Source organism: Phyllobates terribilis, unplaced genomic scaffold (assembly GCF_046119375.1).
Source record: "Phyllobates terribilis strain yellow unplaced genomic scaffold, ASM4611937v1 Scaffold_11__3_contigs__length_659146591, whole genome shotgun sequence".
NCBI classification, from domain to species: Eukaryota; Metazoa; Chordata; class Amphibia; order Anura; family Dendrobatidae; genus Phyllobates; species Phyllobates terribilis.
The window spans coordinates 457,325,915-457,352,555 of NW_027362771.1; the positions used below are offsets into that span (position 1 = coordinate 457,325,915).

The following is a 26,641-nucleotide window of genomic DNA, read 5'->3' on the forward strand; positions in this document are numbered from 1 at the left end:
GAGAGCACAGTGTCATTTATACCACAGTGTATCAGTAAATCTCCAAATATCTCACCCATTATACATACTGAAACTTTAGCCGCATCCCAGATTGACGAACACCCATTTATGGGTCTCTCGTCACTATGGTGTGACAGTGAATGGACACATTGAATGTGTAAATACCACAACCAGGTGTCTTGTCTTCCAGTCAGGCATTGCGTATATTAAAATGAGAAAGTGCTGCAAATATCACAGCCGCTTAGTGGGTATCGAGATGATGACAACCAAATATAAGTATTAAGTTCATATATATTTCCAGGCACTAAGAAGATGAGAGACATTTACAAAAATCCAACCAAACTGGGTATGGGCAGTGCCCCGTACATGGTGGCACAAAGTACCCATATCAAAATAGCAATCCCCATAAACCATCCAGGAAATTATCATGACTAAGTACTATTGATAGCGGACAGAGCATAATGTATAAAGAATCAAGTATCATGGGACCCTTACAACACAGTTCTATCGAAAACTAATTTTAATGAAAAATCGACAATGTCTCAAACATCATTACAGTAAAAATAAATAGGCTAGATCAGTGTTGGGTGAGTGTTCATATTCCTACATAAAGCATTAACCATTCTTGGTGCTTGGCTCTACAAAAAAAAAGAAGAAAAATAATACAAGAATTAATGTACTTATCATTAAAGTATCATATGCAACAACAATATACCATGAATTAGAGGAAAAATATTAATAATGAAGAAATCACTGCATTATACCAATGTGGTATGGTGTGACCCTCAGAGGATCATAGGACAAATCATGTCAAAGCACTCCACCTTTAAATTCAATATCTAGGACTTTTAGCTTCAAAAGTATCAAGCCTATATGTCCACTCAAGCTCTCTTTTCTTGAGGGCATGAATCCTTTTACCTCCATGTCTCAAGTGATCGATATGATCTATAATCCTGAACCTTAATTGTCTCTCTGTGTGTTTACCCTCAACAAAATGTTTAGAGACATCAATTTATCTCCACCACCTCAGAATATGCCTGAAGATACATATACCTGTTCCCACTCCAGCTCACTCATGAACATATTTGCATAAGTGGGCGCAATATTCAAGCCCATCACAGACCCACGTGTTTATATGTAGAAATCATTCTAAAAAGGGAGAAGTTGAAGGTCAAAATCATTTCTAAAATTTCCAGTGTAAATATCTGACAATCAGGTGAATAGAGGCATCAAAATATTTCGACACAGTCCTCAATCCACGGTTATGGTTAATGGACGTGTAGAAATTTACAACATCATAGGATGTTAGATACACATCAGTATCACTGGTTACCTCAACCCCTTGTTGCTTGGTCAGAAAATCACTCGTATGCTTGATATATGACGGTGTCTCAGTCACATAATTCCTCTGTTTCCTGTCCTACTAAAAATAGAGACTGTGCCCTATACGACCGGGCACCTCAGATGGTCAGTAACGGAATTTTGCACCGTAGGAAAAACATAAATCACTAGTGTGACAGAATATTGTTCCATGAGGAATTCACCCACATCTTTATCAATCACATTCTGATTAGGATCCTCTTGAATTATTGTGGAGATTTGTTTCACTATATCAAACTTATGGTCATGGTTGAGGTGTGTGTACACAGTGGGTACGGAAAGTATTCAGACCCCTTTAAATTTTTCACTCTTTGTTTCACTGCAACCATTTGGTAAATTCTAAGAAGTTTATTTTTTTTTCTCATTAAAGTACACTCTGGACCCCATTTTGAATGAAAAAAAACAGAAATGTAGAAATTTTTGCAAATTTATTAAAAATGAAAAACTGAAATATCACATGGTCATAAGTATTCAGTGCTGTGATCTCCCTATTACGAAGCATACGAGCCACCTCCACTGCCGTGTTTGTTGCGTTAGAACTGATAGACCTTGTGATGAACCGACTTGTTGACTCCGATATTTAGCCTGGACGTCCACCTTTTGAATGGAATCTCATGGCATTCATATGATGCAGTTTGGCAATTTTCTTGGCCGAGAGACAGCTATCAATGTGCTGGATGATGCTGTGTCTCTTTTCTTGGGAAATATTCTTCATGGCTGCTCCACGCTTCGAACTAGTGACCTTTTGCTTGGGAATCAACCTATTAGCACACTGAGCTACAGTATTAGGAAATGTGAGAACAGGTTGTATTTTGTAGTATGCAGGAAGAAAAAGATTTTTCCACCACCAGAAGCAAAACAGTAACAATGCAGTGACATGACAAGAATCTGCATAACTAACCATATGCAAAATAGCCGCAAGTCAAATGTATGTATGAGATAGCCAAGATGATTGTCTAAATGATGGTAGTCTCATATTTAAAGCAGTAGTGGATGGTGAGATATGGAGCCTGAAAGTCAAAAGTTCAAAAAATTGTTAGCCTTTTACTTACAGTTTTTGGACAATCCCTCTAACTTTAATTCATTGTAGCATCCATAAGGTCACACACCCTGCTGCATGGTTTGCATAGGTGATTAAAGCTACGTGTGTCTCTAATACTTCTATTTAGTTTTTGAAACTAAAATTAGAATTACATATTTTCCCGTTAAATAATATTTGAGTGCTAATTCATTCATCACTTAACATCCATGCTCTTTTATGTCTCTCCGAATGTCTTATCAGGACCTATGTTACAAAAGGTGACAGATGAAATAATCAACCTTAAATAATGCATAGTCTTTTCTTGATGGGATCTGATGTGATGTCTCCTGGTTACATTTTATTGCAAAGTTGTGCAGCAAGAATCTGTCTCCTCTGTCTAGAAATGGGTGTTCTAACCAGGTCTTAACAAGCAAGAGGAAATGTCTCAGCTCTCTGTAAGGGATCGCCGGATTGTTAGAGCAAAGCTTACAGACAGTAACAGAATTTGATAAATAATGTATTGTCTTTTGTCTTGCAGGAGCACTGGAGGAAGAGGCGCAATCAGATCAGCTGTGGAAAGCTTACATAGCAAATCTAATAGGTTTGTAAATGAGATTTTTTTTGTTCATTTGTTTTGGCTGTGAGGCTGCTATTAATCTGCTGCAGCCCTAAATTGTGATGCTCGCCTCAATGGAAACAGTTATCACTCAGCCCAATTCTCAACCTGTCTGTGCTCTTCCTCATTGCATCTTCATTTCCAATTGTGTCAAAATAGAAAAAGTAAAGTATGAGATAAAGCTAGAATGTATGTGAATTGTATCAGCAATTTGTATATTTAAGAGTTTTCAACAAATATGTTCATACTTCAATAAATACTTGTTATCTTCAATTGAAGTCACCATATTTTCTGCCTCTAAAGTAACACATTGACATTATACCCTATGGTAATAGTTTTCTAAAAATGTCCTTCTCTAAACTGTCCCTCGAACCATAACATGTAAAAGAAAGTTAAAATTTATTTTTAGTTGTTTATTTATTAATCCTCAGGAGTCATGTGGGCAGTCCTGGTCTCTGAGGAGTCATGTGGGCAGTCCTTGCCTCTGAGGAGTCATGTGGGCAGTCCTGGTCTCTGAGGAGTCATGTGGGCAGTCCTTGCCTCTGAGGAGTCATGTGGGCAGTCCTGGTCTCTGAGGAGTCATGTGGGCAGTCCTGGTCTCTGAGGAGTTATGTGGGCAGTCCTGGTCTCTGAGGAGTCATGTGGGCAGTCCTGGTCTCTGAGGAGTTATGTGGGCAGTTCTTGTCTCTGAGGAGTCATGTGGGCAGTCCTGGTCCCTGAGGAGTCATGTGGGCAGTCCTGGTCTCTGAGCATTCATGTGGGCAGTCCTGGTCTCTGAGGAGTCATGTGGGCAGTCCTGGTCTCTGAGGAGTCATGTGGGCAGTTCTGGTCTCTGAGGAGTCATGTGGGCAGTCCTGGTCTCTGAGTAGTCATGTGGGCAGTCCTGGTCTCTGAGGAGTCATGTGGGCAGTCCTGGTCTCTGAGGAGTAACACATGTTGTTCCCTCTAAGCTGGAAATGATACAGTTAAAAAAACATATTACACATACATGGGATTGGAGTAGTTGGTTTAACTTCTTACTTTCTAGATTGGCCAGTTTAATGGAACACTGATCGTGTAATTCTAGCTTGACTGAAGTCCCACAAGCTAGGATGCTTACAAACCAGCTCTGGTGGCACCTTGAGGTTTATCTGCCTTAGCTTTATCTGCTTGTATCCCATGTACTGTGGTTTACAGGTTGGCTGAAGTATGAGTTTACAGCACATGTGCCAATTTATCAGCTCATTTTCATCTGCTTGACGTGGGACAATATTTCAGGAAAAGTCTAATAAGGAAATGTTCAAACAATACTTGCCACTCCTGTCAATCAGAGATAATAGCTAATCCATTATTCATTTCTATCTGGTACTTATGTAAGTCATAATTTTAAGATCATCAAACTAAAGTCGATCAGTCCGTGATAGGATTTCATATGCTGGTGAAGTATTAGGCTGTGTGCCCACGTAGCGTTTTTCAAGCGTATATGCTGCGGAATTTCCGCAGCGTAAACGCTTGAAAAACACATGTATATCCGCACCCCATGGTCCCCAATGGCATTCCGCAATGTCAATGTCCATGCTGCGGATTTTTCCTCAGCGTATATGCTGCGGTCAAAAATCCGCAGCATGTTCATTAATTTTGCGGAAGCGCAGCGGAATCAATGTGCGGATGGTACCCAAGTCTGGATGAGAGGAGACTCTCATCCAGACCTGGGTACCAAAGAACCTGTAAAAAAAAGAATAAAATAAAGTTTATACTTATCTTCTGATGTTTTCCCTCCATCGCGCTGTTGTCTGAAGGACCTGCCACGTCATTGAGTCATGTGACCCACCACATAACTCAATGACGTCACCGCAGGTCCTGCACACAACAGCGTGAGCCGCTCAAGCCTCCGGACGGGGCAGAGAATGCATCAGAAGGTGAGTATAAAGTTTATTTTTTTATTTTTTACCATTCTGAACAAGTTGTCAAGCACTTTTCCAAGTGATGCTTGGAGAAGTGCTTGATAACCCGCATGCGGAAATGCATGCAAAGACGCCTCACAAACGCTTCTACCTGGCGGGAAAACCACATGTAATATCCGCATGCGATTTTCCGGCCAGGGAGAAGCGTAAAAAATATGCTTCAGGTCCGCAACGTGGGCACATAGCCTTAGATGCTTTTTTACCTGGCTTCTACAGTTATATGAAAAAGTTTGGGCACCCCTATTAATTTTAAGCTTAATGTTTTATAAAAATTGGTGTTTTTGCAACAGCTATTTCAGTTTGATATATGTAATAACTGTTGGACACAGTAATGTTTCTGCCTTGAAATGAGGCTTATTGTACTAACAGAAAATGTGCAATCTGCATTCAAACAAAATTTGACAGGTGCATAAGTATGGGCACCCTTATCATTTTCTTGTTTTAAATACTCCTACCTACTTTTTACTGACTTACTAAAGCACTTTTTTGGGTTTTGTAACCTCATTGAGCTTTGAACTTCATAGCCAGGTGTATGCAATCATGAGAAAAGCTACTTAAAGTGGCCACTTGCAAGTTGTTCTCCTGTTTGAATCTCCTCTGAAGAGTGGCATCATGGGCTCCTCAAAACAACTGTCAAATGATCTGAAAACAAAGATTATTCAACATAGTTGTTCAGGGGAAGGATACAAAAAGCTGTCTCAGAGATTTAACCTGTCAGTTTCCACTGTGAGGAACATAGTAAGGAAATGGAAGAACACAGGGACAGTTCTTGTTAAGGCCAGAAGTGGCAGGCCAAGAAAAACATCAGAAAGGCAGAGAAGAAGAATGGTGAGGTCAGTCAAGGACAATCCTCAAATCCTCAGACCACCTCCAGAGAGCTGCAGCATCAACTTGCTGCAGATGGTGTCACTGTGCATCGGTCAACTATACAACGCACTTTGCACAAGGAGAAGCTGTATGGGAGAGTGATGCAAAAGAAGCCGTTTCTGCAAGCACGCCACAAACAGAGTCGGCTGAGGTATGCAAAAGCACATTTGGAGAAGCCAATTTCTTTTTGGAAGAAGGTCCTGTGGACTGATGAAACCAAGATTGAGTTGTTTGGTCATACAAAAAGGCGTTATGCATGGCGGCAAAAAAACGCAGTATTCCAAGAAAAACACTTGCTACCCACAGTAAAATTTGGTGGAGGTTCCATCATGCTTTGGGGCTGTGTGGCCAATGCCGGCACCGGGAATCTTGTTAAAGTTGAGGGACGCATGGATTCCACTCAGTATCAGCAGATTCTTGACAATAATGTTCAAGAATCAGTGATAAAGTTGAAGTTACGCAGGGGATGGATCTTTCAGCAAGACAATGATCCAAAACATCGCTCCAAATCTACTCAGGCATTCATGCAGAGGAACAATTACAATGTTCTGGAATGGCCATCCCAGTCCCCAGACCTGAATATCATTGAACATCTGTGGGATCATTTGAAGAGGGCTGTCCATGCTCGGCGACCATCAAACTTAACTGAACTGGAATTGTTTTGTAAAGAGGAATGGTCAAAAATACCTTCACCCAGGATCCAGGAAATCATTAAAAGCTACAGGAAGCGACTAGAGGCTGTTATTTTTGCAAAAGGAGGATCTACTAAATATTAATGTCACTTTTCTGGTGAGGTGCCCAAACTTATGCACCTGTCAAATTTTGTTTGAATGCAGATTGCACATTTTCTGTTAGTACAATAAACCTCATTTCAAGGCAGAAACATTACTGTGTCCAACAGTTATTACATATATCAAACTGAAATAGCTGTTGCAAAAACACCAATTTTTATAAAACATTAAGCTTAAGATTAATAGGGGTGCCCAAACTTTTTCATATAACTGTATAAACTGCATGCTATGTCACCAGAAACTTCACATAGTGCCACTTGGTGGTAAATGGGGACTGGATGCTCTGACAATGGGTAACCAAGAATTGTAGCAAAGAAACAGGGCAAAATTTATACATGATGTAAGTGCAGGGTTGCCAACTTGACTTTTTATTTTTTCTGGACAACTTATCAAAAAATCACGGAAAGACAATATTTTTTACAAACACTTTGGAATACCATAATAAAACATTATGATTATGTGATACTTGTCTACAGCCCATTATTGTGATATGAAGATATCGGCTGTGTTCCCTGTGAACGGTAAAATGTTGATAATTACAGTCAAAATAATCTGTATAAGTCTCTTCAGCTTCAAAAAAATCACAGACACCTCAAACTTTTGTAAGGACAGGGCAAACAAGTGCCCTATTTTTGTGGATTGTCCAGGAATTTTTGGACGGTTGGCATACCTGTGCGATTGGTTGGCAAGAGCTAAATCTTGTAATTTCAAGTGTACTCCAGTAAAATATAATAAAACTATTGGGCCCCAATTCTTTTCATATAGTGCAGAACCCACAAAACCGATAATTTTATACTTTTACATTCATTTTGATGCATTTATATTTTGTCAATGATGACGGCTATATGACTACATAGTTTTTCTGCATAAAAATATCAAAACAACTATTATATGCCATGTCTTTTATTACATCTTTCATAATACCTAAATCTAATAGACAATTATTGTAAGATTGATTTGTATCTGCTGTCACTCTCTTACAACAGCCTTAGACTAATTCGGAAATAAGAAGAGTCATCATCACTTTTCGTTTCCACTAAATCTTACATTATGTCTAATTAGAATCCATCCACAATTTATGCTACATGCCTTGAAAAAAATATGTCTTCGCTGTTTGTTAGTCAGGTTTTAGACCTTCTAATCCTTAACAGAGCATTCTCTGCACCGTCTGACCTGCATTTGATATCCCCTGAAGCCTTACACAACCTCTTCACAGATTCTCTATGTCTAGCAGATACAGATGCTCTCAGACTCAGGACTTGTTGTTCTTTATATGATGATTAGGACACTGCTCGTGGTGCGCAGCTTAGTCTTTTCTACTTTTTGACTGCAGTCGAAAATCTCTAGTGTTTTCCATGCAACCATGCCAATAGAGACTAGGATTGCCATCTGTATGACAGAGATGCACAAGCCACCAATAAACTGTAATTTGTATTTTTTATTCATATATTTCTATTATTTTAATTGTCACCATTTTCGAAATTCATACACAATTGCCAAATCTCCCAGAATGCCTGAGAGATTCTCTGAAAATTGCAGAAATCTCCAGGACTCCCAAGAGAGAAGGTAAATTTACCAGGTAGCGAGTTTTCAAATTATTCTTATCCCTCTTCATTCCTGTATTTCCCTTTATTCCCAGGTATTGCCACAGACACTAAAAATCAGCATCCGGACAATGCCTGTGGGCCCGTCTGACATTGTAGTATCAAGGGGTCTGGTCTGGGAACTGTATAAAGGGGGGTCTGAGGTACAGTACAGACCAAAAGTTTGGACACACCTTCTCATTTAAAGATTTTTCTGTATTTTCATGACTATGAAAATTGTACATTCACACTGAAGGCATCAAAACTATGAATTAACACATGTGGAATTATATACTTAACAAAAAAGTGTGAAACAACTGAAAATATGTCTTATATTCTAGGTTCTTCAAAGTAGCCACCTTTTGCTTTGATGACTGCCTTGCACACTCTTGGCATTCTCTTGATGAGCTTCAAGAGGTAGTCACAGGAAATGGTCTTCCAACAATCTTGCAGGAGTTCCCAGAGATGCTTAGCACTTGTTGGCCCTTTTGCCTTCACTCTGAGGTCCAGCTCACCCCAAACCATCTCAATTGGGTTCAGGTCTGGTGACTGTGGAGGCCAGGTCATCTGGCGTTGCACCCCATCACTCTCCTTCTTGGTCAAATAGCCCTTACACAGCCTGGAGGTGTGTTTGGGGTCATTGTCCTGTTGAAAAATAAATGATGGTCCAACTAAATGCAAACCGGATGGAATAGCATGCCGCTGCAAGATGCTGTGGTAGCCATGCTGGTTCAGTATGCCTTCAATTTTGAATAAATCCCCAACAGTGTCACCAGCAAAGCACCCCCACACCATCACACCTCCTCCTCCATGCTTCACGGTGGGAAACAGGCATGTAGAGTCCATCCTTTCACCTTTTCTGCGTCGCACAAAGACATGGTGGTTGGAACCAAAGATCTCAAATTTGGACTCATCAGACCAAAGCACAGATTTCCACTGGTCTAATGTCCATTCCTTGTGTTCTTTAGCCCAAACAAGTCTCTTCTGCTTGTTGCCTGTCCTTAGCAGTGGTTTCCTAGCAGCTATTTTACCATGAAGGCCTGCTGCACAAAGTCTCCTCTTAACAGTTGCTGTAGATATGTGTCTGCTGCTAGAACTCTTTGTGGCATTGACCTGGTCTCTAATCTGAGCTGCTGTTAACCTGTGATTTCTGAGGCTGGTGACTCGGATAAACTTATCCTCAGAAGCAGAGGTGACTCTTGGTCTTCCTTTCCTGGGGCGGTCCTCATGTGAGCCAGTTTCTATGTAGCGATTGATGGTTTTTGCAACTGCACTTGGGGACAAATTCAAAGTTTGCCCAATTTTTCAGACTGACTGACCTTCATTTCTTAAAGTAATGATGGCCACTCGTTTTTCTTTACTTTGCTGCTTTTTTCTTGCCATAATACAAATTCTAACAGTCTATTCAGTAGGACTATCAGCTGTGTATCCACCTGACTTCTGCACAACACAACTGATGATCCCAACCCCATTTATAAGGCAAGAAATCCCACTTATTAAACCTGACAGGGCACACCTTTGAAGTGAAAACCATTTCAGGTGACTACCTCTTGAAGCTCATCAAGAAAATGCCAAGAGTGTGCAAAGCAGTCATCAAAGCAAACGGTGGCTACTTTGAAGAACCTAGAATATAAGACATATTTTCAGTTGTTTCACACTTTTTTGTTAAGCATATAATTCCACATGTGTTAATTCATAGTTTTGATGCCTTCAGTGTGAATGTACAATTTTCATAGTCATGAAAATACAGAAAAATCTTTAAATGAGAAGGTGTGTCCAAACTTTTGGTCTGTACTGTATAAGCAAGCCATTCTGGACTAGGGTCTATGTGAATAAGGGTCCAGTACCATGGCCATCGCTGTTCATGCTTTGGCGCTTCCTCTTTTCCCGCAATGACGGCCCACCTGCCATGTTTCATGTGAATGACGTGGTCTATGTCATCCATATGGATCCCCTAATTTCGCTCCTGTGTACTTTGCTCAGCACTGCTGAAGGCAGATCAAAGTCCTGTATTGGGCATGCGCCATGAAGGGCGAACTAGTGCTGATAACCCAGAAGTAAAGCTGATGCATGTGCATTACAGAACTTTGCTCTGCCGTCAGTAGGGCAGAGTGAAGTACGACTGTGCAGCAGCGATATTTGGGGCACTGTGTGAATGACATAGGATACATCATCCACATGAAGCAGAGCAGGAGGAAGGTGCTTGTGGGGATAGAGGAGGCACCGACGCAAGACCAGCAAAACCCCTCAGACTGGACCGTGTCACATAGGGGCATCATAAAGGTAATTTTTTGGGATATGCAGAGGGGATTGAGGACTTACTGTGGGGTTTTCCCAACTACAAAGAATGGAGAGGTCTCTAATTTTTATTGTAGGTACACTTCAACTGAGAGAGACAGAATCTAAAAAAAAATCACATTGTATGATTTTTTACTAATTAATTTTGGTTTTATTGCATGAAATAAGTATTTGATACAATAGAAAAACAAGAATTAATATTTGGTACAGAAAGCTTTGTTTGCAATTACAGAGGTCAGACGTTTCCTGTAGTTCTTGACCAAGTTTGCACACACTGCAGCAGGGATTTTGGACCATTCCTCCATACAGATCGTCTCCAGATCTTTCAGGTTTTTGGGTTGTCGCTGGGCAACATTGAGTTTCAGCTCCCTCCAAAGATTTTCTATTGAATTCAAGTCTGGAGACTGGCAAGGCCACTCCAGGACCTTGAAATGCTTCTTAAAGAGCCACTCCTTAGTTGCCCTGGCTGTGTGTTTCGTGTCATTATCGTGCTAGAAGACCCAGCCACGACCCATCTTCAATGCTCTTACTGAGGGAAGGAGGTTGCTGGCCAAAATCTCGAGATACATGACCCCATCCACTCTCCCTTCAATACGGTGCAGTCGTCCTATCCCCTTTGCAGAAAAGCACCCTCAAAGTATAATGTTTCCCCCAACATGCTTCATGGTTTGGATGATGTTCTTGGAGTTGTACTCATCCTTTTTCTGTCTCCAAATATGGCGTTTGGAGTTGATACCAAAAAGTTATATTTTGGTCTCATCTGACCACATGACCATCTTCCATGCCTCCTCTGGATCATCCTGATGATTATTGGTGAACTACAAATGGGCCTGGACATATGTTTGTATGAGCAGGGGAACCTTGCGTGCACTTCAGGATTTTAATCCATGACAGCGTAGTGTTATTAATGGTAATGTTTGAGACTGTTGTCCCAGCTCTCTTCAGGCCATTGACCAGGTTCTCCCATGTAGTTCTGGGCTGATTCCTGACCGTTCTCAGAATCATCCTTACCCCACAAGTCGAGATCTTGCATGGAGCCCCAGACAGAGGAAGATTGACAGTCATCTTGTGTTCCTTACATTTTCTAATAATTGCACCAACATTTGTTGGCTTCTCAACAAGCTGCTTGCCTATTGTTCTGTAGCCCATCACAGCCTTGTGCAGGTCTACAATTTTGTCCCTGGTATCCTTACATAGCTCTTTGGTCTTGGCCATGGTGGAGAGGTTGAAGTGGGATTGATTGAGTGTGTGGACAGGTGTCTTTTTTACAGGTAACGAGTTCAAACAGGTGAATGCATGCAGAGTAGGAGTGCAAAGAAAATTTAAGAGGTCTGTGAGAGTCAGAATTCGTGCTGGTTGGTAGGTGATCAAATACTTATTTCATGCATTATTTAAAAGACATACAATGTGATTTTCTGTTTTTTATTTTTAGATTTTGTCTCTCACAGTTGAAGTATACCAACGATTAAAATTACAGACCTCTCCATTCTTTGTAAGTGGGAAAACTTGCAAAATCGGCATTGTCTCAAATACTTATTTTTCCCACTTGGTATACAGGTTGCTTGGCTGTTGTAAAAGAGGCATTAAAGGTAGTGGCCTTAGTTTACATTGGGAAAAAACTGGTGACAGGTTGCCTTTAAGGGTCTTTTTTTAGATTAATTTAAGTCTAGTCTGGGGTCTACATTAAGGGGAGTCTGTATTTCTTTAAGGATCGGTTGTGGATTCTATATTTTTCTCCTCACTTATGATCTGAAGACTATATTTATTTCATGGTTCTGGGTTCTATGTTTAATTAGCAATCTGGGTGATTATTTGATTAGGGTACTTGGAAATTTAGAGTGCCTGGTGTATGGTCTGTATTCTTTCGGTTGTCTGTTCTGTGAGGTATGATGATTGGGTCGTACTGTTAATACTATTAAAGAGACGCCACTTTCTCTTGTTCCACTTTCCTCATAATCTGCCTAGCTGTTTTGTCCCTACATTGGCTGCTGGTGGATGAGAATGTGACCAGATCTGTCTATCAGCCTCCTCCAAATGTAAAACATCTTACTGTCCTGCTCATCGTTATTGGAACCCATGAAGTTTAAGTACATAATGTGGAATATCTCTTGAAAAAAATGAATCAAGTGAAACAGTTTTTTTTGTATAGACAGTTTTTTTGTATTTTTGTGGACAGATGAAACAAAAATAGAGCTTTTTGGCAATGCAGAGCAACAGTTTGTTTACAGACGATCGAATGACGCTTATAAGGAAAAGAACACCTTACCAACAGTTAAGCATGGTGGAAGAACCATAATGCTGTGGGGTTGCTTTGCTGTGTCTGGTACTGGAGGCCTTGGCCATATCACAGGAATCATGAAATCAGAGAATTATCTAGAGATTTTAGAGCAAAATGTCCTACCCAGTGTAAGAAAACTTGGTTCGAGTTAGAGATCATGGGTCCTCCAGCAAGACAATGACCTAAAGCACACATCCAAAAGTGGGAATGGTTGAAAAAGAAAAAAATGGACTGTTATAATATGGCCTGCAATGAGTCCTGACCTCAATCCCATTGAAAATTTTTGGGGTGAGCTGAAATCTGCCATTGAGAAAAAGAACCAGAATCAATGCCAAAGGGTGTGCAACCAAGTATTAATTAGGGTTGACTTTATTGCTGCACGTGCTGTTTATTCTATTTCTTCTTTGAAATTTCAACAAGGAAGTTGAAAAACAATGTTTTATTTTTTGTATTACTTTGGACCACTGATTAAAAAATCCTGAGGATATAACTTTGGTACATTTGCATCTATTTATGAAGATATTGTACCATCTATGAAAAAAATGAAGTGGTGCCAATAATGGTGAGCTGCGCTGTACATGGGAAAACTGCTTTTTTATTGGAGGAAGATGAAGGACTGATCTGGTCACATGCTCCTTTGTCGGCAGACATTTTATGGACAGGAGTGTAGGTCAGTTTGTGAGGAAAGCTGCACTAAGAAGAGAAAGTGGCTGACTTCTTTACAGATTCAAATTCTTTATGTCTTGCATAAATGTCCAATGCATGAGGCTAAAAATTGGGGCTAAATATATCATGTGAATCATTACAAGCTACATTACTGTCTATTAATGCCTATTTGGGATGATGTTGACAAAGTGGGTTTCTATGGATTTGGCATTGAGATTAAACCACTATATAAAGATGTGAACTTCTTAGAGAATTCCCAGGTTGTTACCTTTAGAGTATGACAGCAAACCGCTGATGTATGAAAGACTTCAATACACAGTGCTGAAGCAGTAGATCGAGAGTGTGATCAGACAGGCTGGAGTTAGAGCAATGGATTTTTTTTTACAATGAAACTATATGGGAAGTAGATTAACCCTAGAATGCATACCTGGGGCCTCGCAGGCCTGCCCTGTTAATCGTTTTCTATTTTCTGCAAGATTACTTTAGTTAGAATTTTGAAACTCTAGGTATTCCTCAGGTATATAGTTGTTTGTCATTTTTGTTTAAGTTATTCCATGTTATTTGCACACGGGCCTAAAAGGACCCAAGGTATGTGAAAAAGTAGATTTTTATGGTCATGCGTTCTAGGGTTAAGCTATGCAACAGACAGCTAGATGTGGCCAGGAAACAAAGCCGGGTCAATAATAGTTACATACCGTAGTTACAAAGGTTGAAAAAAGACCTAGGTCCATCAAGTTCAACCTTTTTCCACCAATTATACATTTTTTTTGTCACTAAATTATCTATAACCTATAATGTTATGAGAACTGAGGAAATCATCCACCCCTTTTGGAAAGCTGTTATAGCGTCTGCCATTACTACCTCTTGTGGTCGGGCATTCCACAGTTTGACTGCTCTAACTGTAAAGAACCCTTTCCTATTTAGCTGCTGGATTCACATTTCTTCCACCCATAATGAGTGCCCCCTGGTCCTTTTTAACATCTTTGGATGGAATAAGTCATATGCCAGTGCTTTGTAGTGACCACACAAGTATTTATACACATAAATGAGATCTCCTCTGAGACATCTTTTTTTCTAAGCTAACTAATGGAACATTCAGAATAGAATAAATATCTTATCCACAGCTCAGGATCTTAAAGAGAATCCGATTCACACCCCCTAAACTCCTAAGCCCATGCCCCAATTTCCTACCCAGCCTCACCTTCCTTTGCTTGACTGACAGCTCACTTGCTTAGCTACAAAGAATAGAGCCAGAGGCCTGGGAAGTGCTTTAACATGCCCAGAGTACTTTAGCCTCATTTGCATATGAATTAAAGCAGCAATTTATTTTTGTCAGGGAGAAACAGCTTCCATATATAAACTTATAGATGACAGTATCTTTCAAAGAACAAGATAGCAATGCAAACAGCTTGGGGGGGGGGGGTGTATCCTGCTGACAGCTTCATTTTAAAATATACTATTGGTTAGGCCCAAAGTGGAGAAGGGTCCCTTATAAACACCAAGGTCCTCTAGGCATTTATTGATGACATGGGATTTTGGCACTAACGTCAAGAAACAAGAAGTTTTCACATGTGCTTGACCCCCTACACAGAAGCACGAGACAGAACAGCAGATGCAAAGTCCGAGAGTTCACTGCAAGTAAAATTATGTATGGTGACTAGTGATGAGCGAGCATGTTCGCTACTGCTCGTTGCTTGCCCGAGCATCTCACTGCTCGAGATGCTCGGCGCTCACCGACTATTTCCGGGGTTGCTCGGCGGGAGCTCGGGTCTCCTCCCTGCATGTTTGGCACTCTTTAGAGCACCAATGAACATGCAGGGATTGCCTGCCACTCACTGTTATGCCGTAGCCATGTTGGTGGTGGCATTACAGTGATTGGCTGGCTGCACAGCATCATCAGGTCTATATCAGACCTGGCGCCGCTATGCTCATCACAGTCACTCCGGAATCAGACAGTGTAGGGAGAGGTGCTGCTGAGCTAGGGAGAGATTTGCTTGATTCTAGTTAGTGAAGGTGTACCAAACTATATTAGAGATACATATCCATCTCAACAAACAGTCCTTCTGAGGATTAATCCATCTGCAGAGATATCAGGCAGGCAGTGTATGTAAGCAGGCAGGCAGGGTATATAGCAGACTGCAGTGCATATAGTACAAGAGGCGCCATTCCAGTTTTGTCTGCTGCTGCTATTAGATATTTCTAGAAATAGGCCCAGGTCTCAGGGGATAGGAATAATTTTTTTTGGATCTTAATCCTCATTATTTGCTTAAAAAGCAATCCAGAGAACACCGTTTTTCTGCGCCATTTTCTTGTGGGCACTGCAGAATACAGCCAGGTCCTTTCCATATTACAGACTAAAAATTCAGCTATTTAAAACTGGTTTGTCCGTCATAAGGATCACATATAATTGCGCTGGAAATACTGCCCTTTCTGGCCTCCATTAAATTTTTTTTTCAGTGTGTCAGCAAAGTTTTTGACACCGGTTTGCTGTTCAAAATAGTTACCTACAGGCCAGGTATTTAAAACTGTGTTTTCTCCGTCACATGGATCACATATACGTTTTCAGAAAATACTGCCATTTCAGACCTCCATTAAAAATTAGTTTCAGTGTGTCAGTGATGCAATTGACACCAGTTTGCTGTTCAAAATAGTTACCTACAGGCCAGGTATTTAAAACTGTGTTTTCTCCGTCAGACGGATCACATATACGTTTTAAGAAAATACTGCCATTTCTGACCTCCATTAAAAAAAATTTCAGTGTGTCAGTGAAGCAATTGACAACAGTTTGTTGTTCAAAACAGTTACCTACAGGCCAGGCATTTAAAATTGTTTTTTCTCCGTCACACGGATCACATATATGTTTTCAGAAAATACTGCCATTTCTGACCTCCATTAAAAATTTGTTTCAGTGTGTCAGTGAAGCAATTGACGCAAGTTTGGTGTTCAAAATAGTTACCTACAGGCCAAGTATTTAAAACTGTGTTTTCTCCGTCACACGGATCACATATACGTTTTCAGAAAATACTGACATTTCTGACCTCCATTAAAAATTTGTTTCAGTGTGTCAGTGAAGCAATTGACACCCGTTTACTGTTCAAACTACTTCCCTACAGGCCAGGTATTTAAAACTGTGGTTTGTCCGTCACACGGTTCACATATAAGTTCGCTCCAAATTCAGTCATTTGTAGTGAGCATGGAAGATATTGTCCTCCATTTAAAATGGGCAAGGCACGTGGCAAGGGACAGGGAACTGGACGTGATGGTGATGATGGTGCATGCAGAGGCCGAGGTCGTGGGCAAGCAGAAATTGTGCCACAACAAATACCCACATCTTCTCGCTCGACCTTCCTGTCCCAATTAATAGGGGACCACAGAACACCACTATTGAACACAGAGCAGTGTGAAAAGGTTATTGGTTGGATAGCAGATAATGCTTCCAGTCACTTAGCCACCACCACCACCACCTTGTCTTCCACACGGTCAAGTCTCAGTAGCTGTGAGTCTGGACCGCATATTCCTCATACTGAACCTCCTTCCTCCCACCATGCCGAGTGCCCAGAGAGAACTGATCCCACACTTGGACACTCCGAAGAGCTGTTCACTTTTCCATTTATAGATTCGGGCCTCTCGCCGGTCCACTTGAAGCGGGGTAAGAGGAGATCGCATGTAGCGATGCCCAAATATTTGAGCAGCCACGGCCACACGAAGGTAATGAGGGGAAAGTGTCACAAGAGGTGGACATTGATGAGACACAATTGCCAGAAAGTCAGGAGGAGGACCAGAATATGGAAGAAGTATACAAGGTGTTGGATGATATAGTAACTGACCCAACCTGGCAGGAGGACATGCAGAGTAAGGACAGCAGCACACAGGGGGAGGGAGGCAGAGCTCCTCAACAGGCAGGAAGAAGCAGTGTGGTGGCCGCAGAAAGAAGGCAGGCGACCATTCCCCGTAACACCAAAGCAAAGGAAGTTGCCAGTACAACTGTTAGGTCTTCTCGAGACTGGTTGTTTTTTAAAGACTCTGCCGATAACCCCAAAAAGGCCATTTGCACCACCTGCCAGGCCAGCATCAGTAGCGGTGGCAAAACGACCAGCCTGACCACCACCAGCATGATCAGGCACATGGCAGCAAAGCACCCAACTTTGTGGGCCGAACCCCAGGGTACAGTAACAGTGTCTGCGGGTGGCACCACTGCTTCTTCCACTGTTGGCAATGCAAGCCAATCCCCTGTCCATGGTGCATGCGAAGATGCCTCCTGCCTTACACCTGTCATTGCACACTCTCAAGAAGCACCATCAGGAAGCACGTCCATGTCTTTGTCCCAGCGCAGCATTCAGTTGTCCATACCCCAGTCCTTGGAAAGCAAGCGCAAATACGCAGCCAACGCCCCACAGGCCACACTACTAAATTCCCACATTTCGCGACTGCTTGCGCTAGAAATGTTGCCTTTTAGGCTTGTGGAGATGGAAGCATTCCGCAACCTGATGGTGGCGGCCGTTCCTCGGTACTCGGTCCCCAGCCGCCACTATTTCTCTCAGTGTGCCATCCCCGCATTACACAAGCACATGTCCCAAAACATTAGCCGTGCCCTCAACAACGCAGTTACCGGACACGTGGATAAGGGCTTGTGGGCACGGATGGTACATCTCGCTGATGGCACACTGGGTTAACATAGTGGAAGCTGGGACCGAGTCGGACCTTGGGACGGAACACGTCCTCCCAACGCCAAGGATTGCGGGGCCTAGGTCAATCAGGGTTGCCCCCACAGTCTACAGCTCCTGCACCTCAGCCTCCTCCTCCTCTTCAGCCTCCATCTCTGAAATGACCACATCAGTCACTAGCTGGAAGCACTGCAGCACTGCCTCGGCCAAGCGGCAACAGGCTGTGCAGAAGCTAATATGTTTAGGTGACAAACCGCACAATGTTGAAGAGTTGTGGACAGCTCTGAAAGAGCAGGCAGATCTGTGGCTCACACCGCTGAACCTACAGCCAGGCATGGTCGTGTGTGTCAATGGCCGGAACCTGGTGGCGGCTCTGAGGCGAGGCGAGCTCACACATGTAGCATACCTGGCCCATGTGCTTAGCCTCGTGATTCAGCGATTTCTAAAATCCAACCCAGAGCTGCCAGATATGCTTGTTAAAGTACGCCACCTGTGTGCCCATTTTAGAACGTCGCCTACAGCTTTCGCCACCCTTGCCGTGTTTAAGCAGTGTTTGCAGCTTCCGGCTCACAGACTGGTATGTGATGTCCCCATTCATTGGAATGCTACACTGCAGATGCTGGGAAGGATTTGTGAGCAGAAGTGGGCAGTTGTTGAGTACCAGCATCAACAAGGCCGTCGGTATTCAGTTCAGACTCCACACATAAGACCTCAGGAGTGGACATGGATCTCAGACATATGTACCATCCTCCAAAATTTTGAGGACTCCACCAAGATGGTGAGCGGCGATGACGCCATAATTAGCGTCACCATCCAGATTTTTTGTCTTCTGAAGCGCTCTCTGCTCACAATCAAAGAGGATGCATTGCAGGCAGAGCATGAAGATATGGAGCAAGGAACCATACAGGGTGATTGCACACAGCCCAGCCTCATCTCATCCCAACGTGGATTGGGTGACAATGAGGAAGAGGAGGAGGAGGAGGAAGAACAGGAGCTAATTTCATGCGTTCTAGATGGTATTACCTGCAAAACTGTCATACCGTCTCTTCAGCGTGGATGGCCAGAGGACAGAGAGGAGGAGGAGAGCATGGTCAGTCATCCTCTTGGTGAGGACATTGTAGTCTTGCCGGTTAGAGCAGTCTGGCACGCATGGCTGAGTTTATGTTACGCTGCCTTTCCCATGACCCTCCCGTTCTCAAAATTTTGGGTGACAGTCATTACTGGTTGGTAACACTTCTAGACCCACGCTACAAGGAGAACTATATATCTCTTATTCCTGAGGCGGACAGGTCTACAAAAATGATGTAGTACCAGAAGGCCTTTGTTGCGGAACTATTAAAAAAATTCCCTTCTGAAAATGCTGGCGACAGAGTGCACAGTTCGTTGGACAACCAAGGAGCACAGGCGAGGGAGACACATATGCAATCCAACAGAGGCAGGGGAACACTGTCAAAGTTCTGAGACAGTTTTCTCAGCCCCACCCATCGCACAGGCCATGAGGCGCAGGGTACTCTCACAAGGATTGCAAAGTTTGGGAAGATGCTGAGAGAGTACCTTGCCGACCGTACCAACGTCCTCCGTGATTCCTCTGTGCCTTATAATTATTGGATATCCAAGCTGGATACGTGGAATGAACTGGCTTGGAGCTCCTGGGCTGTCCTGCCGCTAGCGTTTTATCAGAGCGGATTTTTAGTACTGCTGGTGGAATTATAAATGATAAGCGCATCCGCCTGTCAACTGAAAATGCTGACAGGCTGACTCTTATAAAAATGAACAAGGGCTGGAATGGGTCAGACTTCTCAACACCACCGAATGATAGCAGCGTAACATAAACTCAAATGCAGTGTCTTTTTTTGGGAGGTGTATTCCCATGCACCTCTTCACACCCACACATGGGTATACGCTTCCTGATTTTGTCTATTTGCTCTTGTCCTCCTCCTTTTCCTCATCCTCATCATCCACCACCATATCACTATTGTGACCGTGATGCAACACCAACATAATTTTTTTAAAGGGTGTTTATGATGCCCGTAAAAAAAAATGTATATAGTATGTTCATGTATACCCCCCAGGGGTAAATGTTTGTCAGCCCATACACTTAGTGCATGGGCATTACAAGTATAGGAGACCCGCTTCTTTCTAATGGGAACATTTTTTTATGAGGCCCTCTAAGTCTCTTCCAAGATGCATTGGAGTGCCTCCCAATTTTTGGCAGCCCTTGCATTCACTGCATAGGCCAAAACTATGTGTTACGCACACGCCCGGACTGACTGGCGTGAGCATGATTAGTGATCCCACTGGACCATGAACCGAGGAGTGCCTGGAGGGGCAAAACTAAGTATCAACTCGGTCCAACCAAGGTCACACGGCGGCTCAGTCGACTCCGTGAAACAGGGAGGAACCGAGCAGAGGGACCAGGTGCTACTCCAGGTCAGACCTCGGTCACAGCTTTTGACCCACACCGGGGAATGCAGGAACAGGCAGGTTAGGTTGGCATACAGACAGGTGGGTACTGGCAGGCAGAGCTGGTATGCAGACAGGTGGGTATTGGCAGGCACGATTGGCATGCAGACAGGTGGGCACTGGCAGGCACGGCTGGCATGCAGACAGGAGGGTACTGGCAGGTAGGAACACAGGCAGGATAGGGACCAGTACAGACTGGGACACAGGAACGGAACCGCAGGTGCGGTAGACAAGTAGAGCAGAGAAAAACCCTCAGGTGTGGTAGACAAGCAGAGCAGAGCAAAACCCGCAGGTGCGGTAGAAAAGCAGAGCAGAGCAAAACCCGCAGGTGCGGTAGACAAGCAGAGCAGAGCAAAACCCACAGGTGCGGTAGACAAGCAGAGCAGAGCAAAACCCGTAGATGCGGTAGACAAGCAGAGCAGAGCAAAACCGGCAGATGCGGTAGACAAGCAGAGCAGAGCAAAACCCGCAGGTGCAGTAGACAAGCTGAGCAGAGCAAAACCCGCAGATGTGGTAGACAAGCAGAGCAGAGCAAAAACCCGCAGGTGCGGTAGACAAGCAAAGCATAGCAAAACCCGCAGGTGCATTAGACAAGCAGAGCAGAGCAAAGCCCACAGGTGCAGTAAACAAGCAGAGCAGAGCAAAACCGGCAGGTGCGGCAGACAAGCAGAGCAGAGCAAAACCCGCAGGTGCAGTGAACAAGCTGAGCAGAGCGAAACCGCAGGTGCGGTGAACAAGCTGAGCAGAGCGAAACTGCAGGTGCGGTGAACAAGCAGAGCAGAGCAAAACTGCCGGTGCGGTGAACAAGCAGAGTGGAGCAGAGTGAAACCGCCAGTGCGGTGGACAAGCAGAATGGAGCGAAACCGCAGGTGCGGTGGACAAGCAGAGCGGAGCAAAACAGCTGGTGCGGTGAACAAGCAGAGCAGAGCAATACCGCAGGTGCGGTGAGCAAGCAGAGCAGACCGAAACCGCAGGTGCGGTGAACAAGCAGGGCAGAGCAAAACCGCAGGTGCGGTGAACAAGCAGAACCAGATACACACAAGGTACTTACAATGAAGTAGCGAGTGAACACAAAACTCACAAACAGAAGTTCAGAGACAATGAGTTGGAGTTAGGTGCAGGTTCAGACACTGCAGGAAAAGGGAAGGTTCGGACATAGAGAGAAACAGGTAACGGGCTAGAACACAGTTCAGACAGGAACTGAACCAGGAATAAGATACAGGAACGAGCCTGGGAACTCAGACCCCAGGGTGGCGGAGACAGACTAGAAGTCACAGATACATGTAGCAGGCCTGGGTATACAGCCCCCAGGGGCAGAAACAGACAAGATACAGGACAGGACCTGGCAACTCAGTTGCACAAAACACACTGAATGAAAGTGTTACTCAGGCACCCCTTACTGGGTGGAGGGGGTTTAAGTATCCAGTGACTCACAGCAATAGGCTGAGGAGGCATTAGGAGTGCGCACACAGTAACTATAAGAATCAGGCTGTAGCCGCGCCGCCACCCTCAGCAATCAGACAAGAGACACAGCAGGCACTGGAGCAAAGTGTGCAGCCTGGATTGATAGGTAAGATGGCGGTCTTGCATGGTGGGAGGTGGTGAGCCATGCCAGCACGCCGCCAGGGATGTTACACTATGGGAGACCCTCTCCTTTCTAATGGGAATTTGTCATTACTGTAGCCCTGCTTTATGTGTCTTCAAATTCTTAGTGTTTTTTTCCTAAATTTGGTCAGCCATTGGACTCTCTGCATACCCTATAATTGTACAGCAGACCCTCTTCTTTCTAATGGGACCATGTCGTACTTGTTACTGTTGCCCTGCTCTATGTGTCTTTAAATTCATAGTGGGGTTTTTCCCACATTTTGGCAACCCTTGCAGTCACAGCATGGGCATTACCACTATAGGAGACTCGCTCCTTTATAATGGGAACACTTTTTTTTACTGATACCCTCCTCTATGTCTCTTCAAAGGGGTATTGGTTGCGACCGAATTTTTGGCAGCCCTTGCAGTCACTGCATTCGCAATAACAGTATAAGAGACCAAATCGTTAATAATGGGAACAACAAAGCATAGCCGGCTGATGGCTCTCTAACAATAGCGAGGGTCGACTGCTGGCCTTTTAAGAATAGTAAGGGCCGCCTGATGGCCCTATAAAAATAGGCATCGTGACTTTCAGAGTCCCTCCATCATAAATGAAACAGGATTTGTCTGATGTGCCACACACCACATTGCCAGATAAGGTTGTAAAATGTTAAAATGACATTTCCCAGTGAAAATACAGTAAAAAAAAAACAACAAAACAGTAGGATCTTTCTTTAGCATAAAAACAGAGTCGCCAATGTAACCTCAATGTAATCACATTGTTCAGCTCCTGCACCTCCTCCTCTATCTCCGAAATGACCACATCAGTCACAAGCTGAAAGCACTGCAGCACTGACTTGGCCAAGCGGCAACAGGCTATGCTGAAGATAACATGCTTAATGCTTAGCTGACAAACTGCCCAGCGCTGCAGTGTTGTTGAAAGCTGTAACACAGCAGCCTGATTTGTGGCTCTCACCGCTGAACATACAGCCAGGCATGGTCGTGTGTGACAATGGGCGGAACCTGGTGATGGAGAAATGACAGCTGGAGTAGATACGGTTTCCCTCTATGCCAGTCCTTTCACCGAGCTAAAGAATATGGCTGTGGTGAAATACAACTCCCACTGAGAAGCTGTTTCAGATTGAAAAACATTGTGCCCACCAGAGGATTTGATTCTGAGGGCTCACCTTTCTCCCCTGCTCAAGAGCCCCATAGCAGCTGCAAAGTTAGCACTATCATGAACTCTCTTGATGTAGAAGCCAGGGCACACCAGAGAATTCTCTGTTGGGACCGTCCAACCCTGCCGAGAAGCAGCCCTGGCTAAGAAAAGTGTGGGGGAAGGTTCCCAAAACACTCTATGGCTGCTTTTTTTAATGTGGATCGGACGTGCTTATGCATGTTATTTCTCAAACCGCATTGCAGATCAGGCCATTACCCAACTCTGTAGTCATGAAATTAAATGCGCAAAGAAAGATGTTTGTGTGTCAAAGCACCACCGACAAGTGTGAGTTCATGTTGGACGGGCTGCCATTGCTTTTGCAACAAGCTGCATTAGAGGACTTCCTGGGAGAAATGACACCCAGAGTAGATACGGTTTCCCTCTATGCCAGTCCTCTCACCAAGCTAAAGAATATGGCTGTTGTGATTTACAACTCTTAGCAAAAAATGCTGTGGACTGGCTCCGTACCGTCGCTGGCCACATTCACCTGTCCACGTGTTTGTGGTTAGGTGGTCCTTCCCAATAAGTACACTGGGGAGGGCACGGGTAATGTTGTGGGACCTGTGCTTGTGGAAGGCTGAGACAATACCGGGAGAAATAGTGGCGGATGGGGACCGAGTATGGACACCCGGCCGCCGCCGGCCTGAGGTTATGAAAAGCTTCCACCTCCATGAGCCTAAAAGGCCACATTTCAAGTGCAAGCAGATGTCAAAAATTTGGCAGTACAGTATTGCAGCCAGTGGGTGGGTGGCTGGCTGCATACTTGCGCTTGCATTCCAAGGAATGGGGTAGGGACAACTAAACGCTGCACTGGGACAAGGACATGGACGGTGATTGTTGCAAATCTGCAATGACAGGTGCATGGCAGGAGGCATCTTCGCATGCGCCAAGTATCACTTATGATGGGCACACTTTTAGGCAGTGACCTGGGAGTCAGAGATGCTTCCAGAGCTCTTCCCCATGCTGTTCCCATGTCTTTTCAGCACTGTATGCAAGTGTCTGATGATGTGTCACACACCACATGGCTAGATAAGGTTGTAAAATGTTAAAATGACATTTCCCAGTGAATGCATTTGTCTTGGTTGAAAGCAATGCAAAAGTGCGAAAACGCATCAAAAACGCTACGTGTGAACATAGCCCAAGGGGTGGGGGAGTATTTTTGTTTTTTGCTATTTATTTTGCCTTATATACAAGTCATTACCCTGGAAAGGATGTTCCTTAACATATTTCCCAGGAAAATTTTTGGTTTCGTTTTTGTATGTTTTATTGTGAGTCCATAAAAGTGGCGTAATATTCTGACAACGTTGTTGACAGCGGTGACCTGGGAGTCAGAAATGCTTCCAGGGGTCTTCCCCATGCTGTTCCCATGTCATTTGAGCACTGTTCCCATCGATATGGGCAATTTTTAGTCCCTCTGCAGACCGCCGGGAGGAGCCACCTGAAAAATGCTCGAGTTTCCCATAGACTTACATTGGGCTCGTTGCTCAGGTCGAGCACCCGAGTATTCCAATTTGCTTGACCCGAGCAACGAGTACCCTCATCGCTAATGGTGACAATTACTTTATCCAGTATGAAGCAACATAATAGACATACTGTGAATTTAAAAGTGTGCAAGCTCTTAAATCCTTTTATTGAAACATTGTAAGTGTCCACTCAACACTACAGAATGCAGTCTTAAGAGGTTGGAACTCACATGCACTAGAGATCAGGTTGTGTTCAAGATTCTCAAAGGCTTCTGATAATTCCTCGGTGGGCTGTTGAAATAAGCTTCCTCCTAAGCGAAAACATCAATTACAGCGTCTACCTCAACCAAGAGCTTTGGAAATACATCTTGGAAACCACTTGAATACTGGTGCTAGTGAGTTGCAACCCATTCAGACTTCGTCCTACCTTGTATTGAGCAATCACTTAAAAATATAAATATAAACTAGGTGTAAAGTTCCAAAAATTCGTTTTGTGGAGTAGAGAACCAAGTTTCTCTATAATAGAAAAGTTTTTTATGCACTTTTTGTGTAATTTTATCTTGACCTTCTGTATATTTTGTTTACTGTTCTAACATTTCCCCTGTGTTCAAGTGGCTGGAAGAGGACGGGAGCAGAGGGAAGGTTCCAAGAGGAACAGAGGGGATCCCAGGGGCACGGGAAGTGCGGATGCCACCCGTGCGCCCGAATCTACACGGACGTGGAGGGATCAGGCCGCAGAGGGGACCGGCCCCTAACTAGTGGAGAACTACAAGGCTCAGCTAGAAAACCAGAGGCTGCTGTACTTTCAAGGTGCAGCTGCCCAAAACCACAATTATATGACCGAAAAGGTGGCCGCATAGGATTCAGGGGACTGCACGTTGCCAGTCAAGATCCGAAGCTACTGGCTTGGGACACTGATTGTGAGGCGTAGGGCAGGAGGGTGAGAGCCAGCGCAGGAAGATGAGCGAGGAAGGCACATAGAACGGGGTCCCGTTAAGTACTCCTGAAATACCTGAGAGATTGTTGAACCCCTTTCTTGGTGAACGCAGGATGATGTGGGAGGTTACACTGGCGCTGGTAACCTGGAGTCTGAACAACTGTGAGTAAACCTTGAAGACTGCACCCCAATGTGTCCTAGAATTATTGCTGCGCCATCACCAGCCCTGCACTACACAGCACCAGCAACATCTACCTCATAACATCACTATATCCTTCCCTGGAGCTAAGCTCTGCCTGTGGAGAGCTGAATCAACTCTGCTGCGTCACCACCAGCTCCAGAGGATCTGCACCGCAGCGGCTGCCCCATATAGCCGCATACCACAGGTGGCATCACGAACATTAACTATAAAAACTTTATTCCCCTTTTACTCATCCCCTTTAATTGACCGCCCTTGGTCACGGACCGGGTCGCTGCCGCCGTGACATCCCCCAGCATCGACCGACCCGGCATCTGAGTACCCCACGGCCCAGGGGGCGCGTCATCCACACTTTTAGAATCTTTGCTTTAAATCCACTCATTGTAATTGAGATTTCGAAAACCTCATTCAAAAGTTTGTTTCTGCAGAAATTAGCACTCAGCAACATGTGTGAATGTTAGCTTAGCCTCTGAAAATACATTTCATAAGCAAATTTCATTTTCTTTGTATTATGTAAGATTTCAGTCAGCATTTTCCTCTTGACAACAGCTTATTTGTAAGCATTTGGATGCCACAAAGACATTACATGACTTCTAGTTCATTCTAAACCTGAAGGTGAAAGTGTTTTTGTTGTATACAGACTAGGACTAGGAAAAGCTGCTACAGGGT

At 43.8% G+C, this 26,641-nt stretch overlaps 1 protein-coding gene across 2 annotated transcripts in view; it reads left to right on the forward strand.

Annotated features, from left to right (window-relative positions):
- Positions 1–26,641, forward strand: part of ST8SIA2 (ST8 alpha-N-acetyl-neuraminide alpha-2,8-sialyltransferase 2) — a 532,431-nt gene that overhangs the window by 239,772 nt on the left and 266,018 nt on the right. For both annotated transcript variants that reach the window (XM_073653299.1, XM_073653300.1), the window contains one exon: positions 2,940–3,002. In XM_073653299.1, the coding sequence (XP_073509400.1) occupies positions 2,940–3,002 (63 nt within the window). The remainder of the gene's footprint in view (positions 1–2,939; positions 3,003–26,641) is intronic.